Source organism: Aedes albopictus, chromosome 1 (genome assembly GCF_035046485.1).
Source record: "Aedes albopictus strain Foshan chromosome 1, AalbF5, whole genome shotgun sequence".
Lineage (NCBI taxonomy): Eukaryota > Metazoa > Arthropoda > Insecta > Diptera > Culicidae > Aedes > Aedes albopictus.
The window spans coordinates 94,439,887-94,452,836 of record NC_085136.1 but is presented as its reverse complement, the minus strand read 5'-3'; the positions used below and the strand labels follow the sequence as shown (position 1 = coordinate 94,452,836).

At 44.4% G+C, this 12,950-nt stretch overlaps 1 protein-coding gene and 1 non-coding gene across 2 annotated transcripts in view; one reads left to right on the top strand and one right to left on the bottom strand.

Annotated features, from left to right (window-relative positions):
• Positions 1-4,208, top strand: part of LOC109402049 (carbonic anhydrase-related protein 10) — a 451,175-nt gene extending 446,967 nt beyond the window's left edge. Inside the window, exon 9 of the mRNA XM_029855977.2 lies at positions 507-4,208. Coding sequence (XP_029711837.2) covers positions 507-529 — 23 coding nt within the window. The 3' untranslated portion in view covers positions 530-4,208. The remainder of the gene's footprint in view (positions 1-506) is intronic.
• A 2,632-nt stretch (positions 4,209-6,840) lies between these two features.
• Trnav-aac (transfer RNA valine (anticodon AAC)) lies at positions 6,841-6,912 on the bottom strand. The gene has a single exon. It is a non-coding gene; the product is annotated as a tRNA-Val (tRNA).
• Between the last annotated feature and the right edge of the window lie 6,038 nt (positions 6,913-12,950).

The window sequence follows — 12,950 nt, the reverse complement described above, 5'->3', positions numbered from 1 at the left end:
GATTCTATTATTCAGTTATTTTACCCAAATAACACAACTCTATATGCTGTTGTTAGTCCCTTCTGCTCGGGGGACCACATGTAACGCGCCTTAAAACCTCCGATACCCCTCAAAAGACCTCAAAGGCCGAAAATCCATTTAAACTTGCATTTAAACTTCCTGAAATGTCTTCGAAATCTTCCTAATACACCTTCAGACCCCATGTAACTCTTGAAACAAGCCCGTGTACAAGGGAAGAGATTTGAGAGTTAGAATCCTTGGATTCCTTGAAACGCCCCTCAAACATCCTGGACCGCATAAAAACGGCGTAAAAACTTCAGTGTGCAATCGAATAAATAGTTACAAAGATGAGCAATGGGAAGTACCTAGCTAGAATTAGACCCTCTCTGATATTGTATCTTATTGGAAATCTTTTCCAATGTCAGGGGTTGATATGTGAGGTTCGAATTCATCCGACTATAAAATTTGTTTAACATTTGTTTTCTCTCCTCTTCTACTCCACACAGCTAATAGTTGGAAACACAACTGAGCGACAGCCGCCACCGCAGCAATCTGAATTCGCCGGGCTCAGCCTGGACGGGATGGGCACCGGTGACGATCGAAACGCCGGCGAGGACGACGACGAACACGACGATGACGACAGTTTGGTCACCTTCGGGTGACCAAACTTCATCCAACAATAATGCTTCCAATTGTACAGACAGAGTAACTAGAGAGAGGAGTTCTAGGAAAAAAATACAACAGTCAATGCAAATCGCAGTTAAACGCAAATATGTAGCTAAACAAAAAATGAAACAAATCAAAATCTAACCAAGGCAAGCAGAGACAAGGGAGGGTATCGGATGAACAGAACTTGCTATAAGAACATGGTGAACTGAGAGAAAGAAAAGTTAAGTTCAGTATTCTTTCCGTTAACTTTTGTACGGTTCAAGTTGCAATCGGATCACGAAGCATCGAGTTCGAAGAGTAGCCAAAGGTGGTGTGGTCAGCACGGAACGCATTACTCCAGCCAAACTCGACAAATTGGCATGAATTGTTGCGATGACTACCTCGAATCAGAAGAGGAAAGTGTTTCGTGGTTACCAACCGAGTGCCGAGGTGAGCTGAATTAAAATGCATCACGTGCGGCAACGCAGCTAAGCCACCATCAGCTGAAGTGAGTGTCAGGGTATCGAACGAATTGAAAACTTTCCAAAAAACAAGACAGGAATTATTTGAAAGTTGCAAATGATTTTTCTTTAATAAACTTTTTTTTTCGAAGATTGTCAGGTAGGATTGAGAAAAGTGGAAAAAACATGGACTTTTATCGCATTTCACGTATAATTTTCCCACCGTGTTTGCACTGTGCTGTTAACGAGCGCAAGAAGCGGACGGATGCTGCATCACCCATCCCAGAAAGCAAGCGCAACGATGGCGAGGAGACGAAGCAAACTCTATTAAAAGTTTGAAATAATTTGTAAATAATATTAATGTAAAAAAACAACAACTACACCGGGTAATCGAAGGAACGGTGGTGAGGGGAGGGGTAGTTGCATCAAGCTTCTATAGGATGGTGGGTGATGATGATGCTGCTGGAAGAAGAAGAGGAGGATGAGGAGGTAAATTGTAGCAAATAAATTTCAAGCTGAGAAGACTATAAAAAAGGTGATAGCTGCTGCTACTACCAGAGATGAGGCAGGAAGGGGAAAGAAAGCAGATCGTGAAAAGCTTGTTTGTAGGAGAGTGAAAGCGCAAAAAACGAGTATAGCAGTAAGGGAAAGGGAGTTTCCGTAGTTAGCCGTGTGCTATGGCTGGAAAACTCCAGGAGGTGGAAGGTGGGAGCACTCTTAAATTCAGTTCACATGGACAAGACAGGTGAGGAAAAAAAATGGTGGGAGACGACGGCGTAGATGAGACACTACTGAATAAGCATCGTGGATGGTACTTTGATGGAGTATAAATTGTTAGAGAATGACCCTGCGGCGGTGGTGGCGTGGGAGGGTTAAGAAAAATATGGTTTGAACTTTTATTTTGAAGTTTTGCTTGTCGACGGGATTGTGGTTATGGTTTTCTGATCATATTTTTGAGATGTTGCTTTTGGCAACATATTTCCATTGAGACAGAGCACAATTCTCAGCTTAGTGTTTTACGAGAAGTTCATAGTTATTTGACCTTGGTCACTAAATTTATGGTGCCTACTGTTGGGGCGCACTTGGCTGAAGCTGTAACCGTGCATGTATTCAACAAGGCCGGATCGACTCCCGGCTGGTCCAAGATCTTTCGTAATGGAATTATTATTCTAGCATTCTTGATACATTGAACAGAAAGCGATTGGCGAGGTCAATCTTCTTCTTCTTCTTCTTCTTCTTCTTCTTCTTCTTCTTCTTCTTCTTCTTCTTCTTCTTCTTTATGGCACGACGTCCCCACTGGGACTTGGCCTGCCTCGCTTCAACTTAGTGTTCATTGAGCATTTTCACAGTTATTAATTGAAGGGTTTTCTTTGCCTGCCATTGCATGAATTTGTATATTGTGAGGCAAGTACAATGATACACTCTATGCCCAGGGAGTCGGGAAAAATTTTCCCGACCGGAACGGGAATCGAACCCGCCGTCTCCAGAATGGCGATCCATAGCCTTAACCACTAACTGGAGACCCGAGGTTAATAATCTCGCAGCTAATAACTGAGGCAGTTCTCATTGACTTTACCATGATACCATGATAGCTTGTTGGCTACAAAGTAACTTTACTTCAACGCCGAGCGTATAGTCACAGGCAAACAGACATTACTTACACTGGCAACAAATCCAGTAACCATGGTTTGAACGATCATTTCAAATCTTGTAAGTTCTGATCTCCACAACCAGAGGTGCGCGCATCGGTATTCTTCGCGTTTGACGTTTGACACTAGCGCATTCTGTTGAAGATTGTAACCGTTCAACGACTCGAGGTTTTTATATACAAGATGGCTTTAGCGCCACTCTCGCTAGCGAGATTTGTCCGACTGAATATGAGACTATTCCCTCAGGGGACTCGTGAACGGCTATATTATATAGGAAAATACCAACGTGACAAACCGGTACCTTTTCTTGAACCCGTTTATACGCGAACTTAAGCTCACTCAAATCAAACGTACGCAATTGAAGAACAGAAGCCTGAAAGGTCAATCTACCAAAATAACGGAAACGGAATAAAGATATACGTAAAAGGGTGAATTCTCTAGAGAAATGTCCAAAACGGAATCAACTTACTCTCAGAAATTCAAACTCAAAAATTACATTTGTTCAAGGAAGTACTAGGCTGATTCGGGTTGAACTTTAACGAAAATGTCTATAACGGGGAGCTAAACACTATGGGAAACAAATCATGGCCATGAACAGAGTTTCCACGTACCTGCGCAGGTTTTTGTAGCGGTGCGGTGTCTCGATCTCCGATGCTGTCCTGGCCGCGGAGTTCCCGGCCGTTGCTGTCGAAGACGGCTCGTTATGATGACGTTTGATGCGACGTCCTCAGTAACGATGGCGGCAGATGGCTTGCCGCTTTAGCTGCTGCTACGGCGCGCAGCGATGCTGATTGAGCTCGGGAAGATGGCCGAATTACGGTGCGGAGGAAATGGTGGCTGGACGAAAGGCTTCCGCTTTATTACCCACGAGAGCTTAGCACGGACAGAGTCGTGCTTCCCGGGTTGATCCTCCAAAGGTCAATAGGGAAGCTACAGAACCCAGCGACCCGGTATCGTGTACTCAGATTCCTGCTAGGCCGAGGGGGGAATGCCACGTCTTCTACTTCCCAAATTCGGACCTGGTCCGGCGTACGCTGATTAGCGACGTACGGGGGACCGAGCTCTCGGACTCTCTCCACCGGGGTTTTTGACGTGTGGTGGAGTCGACGACGGTTTTTGGCGACCATCGGAGCTGTATCGTTCGACTTTGACGACGAACCTCGCTTCTCTCCGTTTAACTGCCTCGAAAGGCGGGTCTTAGTGGACACCCGAGCTCTATTTCCGTCCTTCCTGGACGAGGTTGACGCCTGAAGACTCCGCTTGTCGATTTCTCACACTTGCACCAGACCGTACAATAAAAAACGCCTAAGGGGCTGTCCATTTATTACGTAAGGGAATTTTTACGATTTTTCGACACCCCCACCCCCCCTTGTAAGATTTTGTGTAAGAGTCCAAAAAAAATGTATGTCTCGTAAGATTTTTCAAACCCCCCCCCCCCCCCTCTTCCCCCATAAACCCTTACATAATTAATGGACAGCCCCTAAGCGCTGGAAAAAGTCCATTGCGAATAAGTTTTTTAAGTTAAATAACACGAAAAAACACTGAAACACACTAAGTACGTTATAGAATGTCGCAAACACGGTCGCGCAGACCGGAAACACGTACTTATCAATAGCAGAGAATCAGAAAATGACGTTTAGGACATAATACGAAGAATTCACTATTTCACTAAATTACCTTCGGTACGTGTAACGAAGGGCATAATTCAACTTTAAAACGAATTAATTAACTTCGAAACTTTAACTTCCAAAAATCGCAATCACTTCTATACTCCAGCCTTGCAGCGGACGAAATGACTGAGCTTAAGTCATTTTGTTTCTAAGAAACTTACCCTAACAATCCCCCTATTATTTCATAAAATTGCGCCAACGAACTATGCGAATGACAATTTTAGTCAGTTGGCACCTATCTAGGTTCGTCAAGATGGTACACTTGAGATACATATGTCAGGAGCCATTACTGCACTCGCTACGTCGGTTATGGCATATGAGTTAGTCGAGACGCAAACCAAAAGTCGACATACATAATTTTATTGCTAACATAAATCAGTCACGAGCGAATTCAGGTTATGTTCAGGGTTTATATTTAATTCAAAACATTCGGTCAAGTACTAGACGTATGCTAATAAACTAAAACTAAATTAAACGAACTCAAAAAGCATTTTGCTTTAAAAAGAGAAAAACGTCAAAACCGTTTTTCAATCAACTCTATACAACATAAGTAACAGCAATTAATCTAAACCTAATCTAAACCTTCTCAAATGTGTGAATCAATTTCAAAATTATTTTACTTAAAGAAGAGAAAAACGTCAAAAGATTACATGTTGTACAACGCAGTGTTACGTGAAACATGTTCACCGGGTAGTGGATGTGTAAACGGCGCGATGGATTTTTAAGAAAATAATGAAAGTGTTATGTCTGTTTGTCTGTGGTATAGAAGATCATCATTTTCGTCCGCCTTCGAAGATGTACCTCCAGTGTGTAGGGATCGCAGATCTTCTTCAACCGCGTGCAACCAGCGCGTTTGGGGTCGCTCACGAAGTCGCCAATCTCTACCTTAAATCTAGCGTAACATGTGAAAAGGACCTAAGTGCTTTTTGTAAACAGTTTCGGTCGCTGTAGGGCTCCTTTTGATCCACCCACGAACATCAAAAATCTTAACAGGTAGCCCGAAGATTGCTCTTTCTGATAAGGGTGTTGATGTGCGTGATATTGTTTTCGCCCAGGTTTTCGCTATTCTTTCTTCCGACTTTCGCACTACATAGCCATTATAGTCAAGTCCGTCGTATTTTATACACAGGTGTTCCAAGATAAAAGGAAGAATTTTCAACAACTTCAAACATATCCCCATCAATCACTACCTCAGCACTAACACCACTAGACCTGTCTCTATCTCTACCCAATATCATGTACTTCGTCTTGGTAAAGTTGATGGTATCCTCTCTTCAGAGGAGCTAAGCATCTTTCGCAGCCCTACAATCGATGCTGATGAGATCAACATCGTCCGCATAACTGAGGCGCAGGTGCGACCGTATGATGATAGTGCCATGCCATTCCACTGCACGCCAGACTTCCTAATCGCTCCTTCAAGTGCAACGTTGAACAGTAAATTTGAAACAGCATCACCTTACTCCGATTCGTCCAAAGTCTCAAACGAGGTAGACACTTCGTCTGCGATCCGAAGACTTGATTTTTATCCATCCAGCTTTGTTCGTATCAGCTTAATTAGTTTCACCGGAAAACCATGCTCTGACATTATCCGCCAAAGATCATTTCTTTTCACTGAAAGCATCGCACGCTTTAAAATCAATGAATGGAGAATCTGCGACGTATATTTCCGAACTTTATCTAGGATCATCCTCAGGTTAAACATATGATCCGTCGTAGATCGGCCATCGGCCATCACGAAAATCAGCCTGGTATTCTCTGAAAAGGGACTCCTCAAGAGGTCTCCCGTCCCTATGTTATCCACGCCATTCAGGTGCTCGTCGGAGTGCTGCTTCCACCTTTCGATCACCTCGCGTGCGTCCGTAAAGAGGCCTCCGTCCTTATACCTGATTATATCGGTTCGCGGCACGAAACCGTTACGGGATGCGTTGAGGGTCTTGTAGAACTTCCGTGTTTCATGCGAGCGGCATAGCTGCTCCATTCCCTCTCTGTCCGCCTCTATTCATAACCTTTCCACGTACCCGAAGATGCTGTCGGCTGCGTCGTTGATGGCTGCTTTTACTGTTTTCCAGCAGTCCTTTAGAGGGATCACATCGAGCTCACCCCCGTCGGGAAACGCTGCTTCGAGATTCTGCGCGTTTGCTGGGGCAACATTTGCACAGCAAATAATTTTGTAATATCCAGGCACGTAATTTCTGGCGATGTATCCATGTTTGGATGTTGTTTCACCCGATTACATCGTTTTCCAACAATTATCACACTCACCATGTACACCCTGGTTGGCATCAGAAAGTGTCAACAAACTTGTTTCAGCAGAAACCTAAAAGCAGTATCATATTTATCATGAAATTTCAAATAACTCAACGTACATATGTACAGATGGGTAAATTATTGGTTAAATTGGGAAAAAATCCACAGCTCAGGTGAGATTTGAACTCACGACCCTTATTCGTTAGACAAGTGCTTTACCAACTAAGCTACCGAGCCAATTAATGACCCGGCAACCTAGTTGTCATAAGGTTCAATTCTAATCTCATCGATCTATATCATCTTCCCCTAAACCGCAAATATAACCATCTCTGTTGTACATATGTACGAAGAGCGAAAGCGATTTGTTAATTGTTTGAAACTGTTTGCCTATCGTACAGGCAACGCTTCCTCAACCACTTGTAGAGGAAGAACAATGCTACCTGGAAGGCGATCAAACGCGTCGTTCGCATTTTGTTTGATACGACGGGTAACTACGTAGAGGTAGATGCTCGAAAACGACTCACTCAAAGTGCAAATTTAGCTTAGTTGGTAAAGCACTTGTCTAGCGAATAAGGGTCGTGAGTTCAAATCTCACCTGAGCTGTGGATTTTTTCCCAATTTAACCAATAATTTACCCATCTGTACATATGTACGTTGAGTTATTTGAAATTTCATAATTGACCACACTGATTGGTATTACCGAAAATTTGCACTTTGAGTGAGTCGATATTTATCATGCACATTCTAACTCGGTGAAATAGTTGAGAAGTAAAGGATATGCTTCACAATCAACGGATCAGTATACGAATCCATGCCAATATTTTACCTATAAATGAGCCATCTATCAATTCAGCTCTATAGCGATTGCTAGACTCGCTTCAAGCTGCGGCGGCTAATTTGCTGCGTGGAAAGAATGTAATCTGTACATCACTTTTACGACGCGACTGATGTGCAGCGAAAGTGATGTGATATCACAAGAAATTTTTGCTGTGTGGTTGCTTTAGTCGCCGGAGTTGCCGGAACCAACATTGGATGCTCGTAATACATGTCGTGTCCATTGTCTACTGTTAAGTTTCGTTCAGTCTGTACAGCCTCTGGCTGAAGACGGTGTCCGTGTCTTTAAATGTTGATCGATTTTACTCTACGGGGACTCATATCCGGATTGGACGGGTCATATATTGTGAGGCTTCGCGATAGCTCAGCTCCAGACAGCTTCTTGGTGAAGATCTTAAGCCGGGATGACGTTATCCTCATTGGATCATCTTCTGCTTCCTGCACTGTGTTGTTGATGAGGATGTTGAAGCCATCAACGTCTTCTTCCATCTTGTTCTTTTTCACCTCGAAGTTCGGTACGGCATTGTTGCAGGTTTATAGGAATTTCTCGGCTCTGGCAGTCTGAGCGGGTAGCAAAAGGCTGTTTTGCTCCTACATCCTACATCCGACGTTTCGGTTTTATTTATTTAACCTTCTTCAGGGAATCTAAAATATTTGCAAAAACAATTTCTTAATTTACAACCCTATTTTCGAACATTTTTCCCATAGTGCTACTTACAGGAGTTAGCTTTTTTGTTAGGTTGTGTGAAGCTCTACATTTGTTTAGTACACTTCAAAGACCGACGGTCAGTGGGTCGACAAGTCCTCTCTTTGGTGTCCTCACTGGATGTCACCGACGACGGTGACAAACTCCTCTTACCGATGAAAATCCGGGTCGCCTTGTTGACCAGAGGAACAAACCACTCAGGGGTGATATTCTCGTTCACATCATTTCACGCCATTCGACGTTTGTTTCATGTCGCTTATATCCAACAGTTTTCTTCACTGATAACAGTAGATCTTCTGATTACAGTAACGTACCCGACTTACCTTACCGGTCAGGCTAAGGCCGGGGTGGCCTCTGCTGTACATAGTAGCCGCCTCCATTCCACTCGGTCCATGGCTGTTTGTCTCCAGTTCCGCACTCTGCGTAGGGTCCGCAGATCGTCCTCCACTTGGTCGACCCAGCTAGCTCGCTGCGCTCCACGCCTTCTTGTACCGGACGGATGACTCTCGAGAACCATTTTATTCGGGTTGCTATCCGACATCCTGATGACGTGACCCGCCCACCGTAGCCTCCCGATTTTCGCGGTATGGACGATGGTTGGTTCTCTCAGCAGCTGATGCAGCTCGTGGTTCATTCGCCTTCTCCAAGTCCCATCTTCCATCTGCACTCCGCCGTAGATGGTACGCAACACCTTCCGTTCAAAAACTCCAAGGGCGCGTTGGTCCTCTGCACGTAGGGTCCATGTTTCGTGCCCATAGAGGACGACCGGTCTAATAAACGTTTTGTAGATGGTTAACTTCGTGTTACGGCGAACTTTATTCGATCGTAGAGTTCTGCGGAGTCCAAAGTAAGAACGATTTCCTGCCACAATGCGCCTCTGAATTTCTCTGCTGGTGTCGTTGTCGGCGGTCACTAGTGAGCCCAAGTACACGAATTCTTCAACCGCCTCGATTTCATCACCGTCGATATGAATTCGGGGTGGCGGACGCGGTGATTCCTCCCTGGAGCCCTTTGCCATCATGTACTTTGTCTTTGACACATTAATGACTAATCCGATTCGCCTGGCTTCACTCTTTAGTCGGATGTACGTTTCCACCATCGTCTCAAATTTACGAGCAATAATATCAATATCATCGGCGAAACCAAGCAGCTGAACGGACTTCGTGAAAATCGACCCACTCGTGTTTATCCCCGCTCTTCTTATTACACCCTCCAAAGCAATGTTGAACAGCAAGCACGAAAGACCATCACCTTGCCGTAACCCTCTGCGAGATTCGAAGGGACTCGAGAGTGTCCCTGATACTCGAACTACGCACATCACTCGATCCATCGTCGCCTTGATCAACCGTATCAGTTTATCCGGGAATCCGTATTCGTGCATAATCTGCCATAGCTGTTCTCGATCGATTGCATCATACGCCGATTTGAAATCGCTGAACAAGTGATGTGTGGGCACGTTGTATTCGCGGCATTTCTGCAACACCTGGCGGATGGCGAACATCTGGTCCGTTGTAGCGCGTTCACCCATAAATCCAGCCTGATATTGCCCCACGAACTCTCTTGCAATCGGTGATAGACGGCGACATAAAATTTGAGAGAGTATCTTGTAGGCAGCGCTCATTAGTGTGATCGCGCGGTAGTTCCCGCAATCCAACTTGTCGCCGTTTTTGTAGATGGGACACACGATACCTTCCATCCATTCCTCCGGTAATACTTCCTCCTCCCAAATCTTGGTAATGACCCAGTGTAGTGCTCTCACCAGTGTTTCTCCACCGTATTATAACGTAACGTACCCGAACAAGAATTAAAAAACAAGTTCTTAGATCTTTGTCAAAAATTCCTACCATGTTTTTGTCGTGTTCATTTCTTTATCATGTTTTTGAGTTCTCAATTGCGGCCACGCGCAAGCTCTCTCAATCAGAAACCAATTGCGACAAGATGAATGAGGTTATTTGTTTGACAGAAACAAAACAAATTTACCAAAACCTCATCATCAATAAAGTTTAAATCGCTACCTTCCTTTCAACAGTGTACCAGACTACCAAATGATTTAACATGCTCCTCCGCACTGAACCGTACTTGATTACGGTCAACCCGCCACTTTCTAACCTCAATATGGGCGGATTCCTCAACTCCTTCCTTTTCAAAACGAACAGCCACAATTTTGGGACATCGTGTCCATTAATCAATCTGTTCTGTTGCTCTTCAACAAACCTTATAAATGTCATCATGTTCATTGCGTCTACCAACCCGAGCAAGGGGCAACCTTTGTGTGACCCTGTCTACATCTTGAACCACGAAATCCTTTCCGAAATCTTCCTTTCGGGATTTGGCCGCTCTGCCGTCGCCTTCGTCGGAGGCGAAAGGTTAAGCATCATCAATCAAATTCACCACCAAGTCGTTGCCGCCGCCGACACCGCCGAAGCAGGGTCCCCTACAGTAGTCGAGGCAGGAGATTAGGTTTGATTAAGTTTGCAATGCTTGACCATTGCGGTCGCCTGAATTGGAGTTTAGTTGTTTAGAGACGAAGGGAACCGGAATGATTCGTTTCATTGCAAAAGCCGCAAATCTCAGGTTGAAACTTCGAATTGATTGTTTTTCTCTTGATTTTGAGATGGGACAATGCCGATTGGATGAGACAGGGCGAAGGTGTTTGCTCTGACAAAAGGTGGAAATAAGTCTGCTGAATTAGTATACTAAAATAAAGCAAATCAATCAAGGCACTAATCGTCGAGGTGTAAATATCAACCGTTAGGAAACAAAACTGCTCTGAACATAAGGAAACCATCATATCCTGCAAAATAGAAACCCACTAGCTTAGGATGTAGAGACAAACATTTCGGCAAACCGAGTTCAGTTGTTTGTATTTACGAAACCCAAAGTAAACCAATCAAACTTGTGACAAAGCGATGGTTGAGGACAAACTGAAGCTGAACAAGAGGAACGTCAGCCGGAGTCAATAAACAAATTAGTTAATTTAAAGAAAATTCAAGTAGCTACAAAAACAAATCAAGCAAAAAAAAACCTTACCCGTTATACATATTGGAAAACCACATATCTCTCATGTAATTGTTTAGACGAATTTGGATAACAATCACAGAAAAGACAAAACCTTAAGTATGTTGTAATCGAACCTACTAAGCCTATCAATACTGGGAAATGCTTATGAAAATGGGGCTGCGCGCGCGATCATACACGAAAAATATGCACAAAAATCCAACAACGCACCAACCGCATCGTACCTACACACAATACACATGTACGTATGTATGTAGTGAGGTGAGGGTCATATCTACTTGTAAACTAATAAAATCAAAGGGACGAATGTTGTGTTGTGTATATCATCATAGGGCGGTAATGGGCAGGGGCAGGGAAACTACTATCTGTTCAGTGCTATTGATTTGTACCGGGAAGCTAAACAAATTGAGTGCGGGGTGGAACCCAGTGCGCAACTATATATATATTGAACCATTGTTTAAAATAAAGGAGGGAAATTGCTATTGAAAAGGGTGGTTTGTTGGTAGTTTTTGTTCATCCGAAATCCACTGAACCGTTCCCACCACTGGAGAAACGATGGGCTAGCAGTAACTGCTCTGCAAGTATCAAGAACTGAAACAGCTTGCACCGTGATTTCACCTTCTGAAGACTAACACCAAATGGGACCTACAACTGCTACGGACCTTGTCGAGGTCTCCTTTTCATCCACGGGCTGGCATTGGAGATTGACACTACGACAGCGACGCTACCAAGATGTTCTCCGCGCGACCAGAGTTGAACTCTACCGTAGGACACCGGGCCATGACATTCCATAACACCGGACCTAGGGTGGAACCTTGCAGGATTCCTGAGGTTATGTAAAAGCAAATCCGATTCACCTCTGTGTTGTAAAATAGTAAAACTGTAAACACAGTAAAACTGTGTTGTAAACGCTTTTGAACGTGTTCCTTACATCCAGAATCACTGCTGCACAGATGTGAATCCCCCTTCTCTTACGCTGAATCGCTATTAAGACGGTCTTTGTAACCGACAAGATAGCGTTTACGCTCGACTTCCCCTTCCGCAAGCCGAACCGGTTGCTGGTTTCATCCTCTGTGTCTCAGCAGTCTGTAAAGGATGATCTTTTCGAGCACCTTCCCCGCCGTGCCTTTCAAGCATATTGGTCTATATACTGACGTGTCTCTAGGAAGTTTTTCCCCCTTTGGCAATAGAACCAGGCTCTGCCTCTTCCAAACTTCTGGGAAAACTCCCTCGCCCAAACATTTCTACATAGCAAACATCTCGGGAGCCTCTGCAAAAGCTACTTTTAAAGCCAGGTTCAGAACTCTACTCTACAAACCTTACTATCCCCGCAAGTTCTTCATCGGTGACCCTCTTCTCATCGCCAGCCCCAGTCCCCGGCTGTCCTTCGAAAGGAGGCCAAGGACTAGGATCATGACGCAGAAAAAGCTCCTCGATGATACCCTCACACATCTGGAGATTGCTTAGTAGCAGCCATTACACCTCTCGTCTTGGCCATACTGTAGCGAACCGCCAGGTGATCGCTGTGAGTGTCCGTCTACTCTTCAGTTCGAACTAGTTGTTAGGCCAAGAATACAAAAAATAACATCAATAATCAACTCCGCACCGTCCCGACCAAAGCTACTTTTGGTATCAACATTAGCCAGGTCGACATCTAGTATGGCCAGTGTCTCTAGCAGGATCTAACCCCGCTGGTTCATGAAAAGGCTTCCCCAAT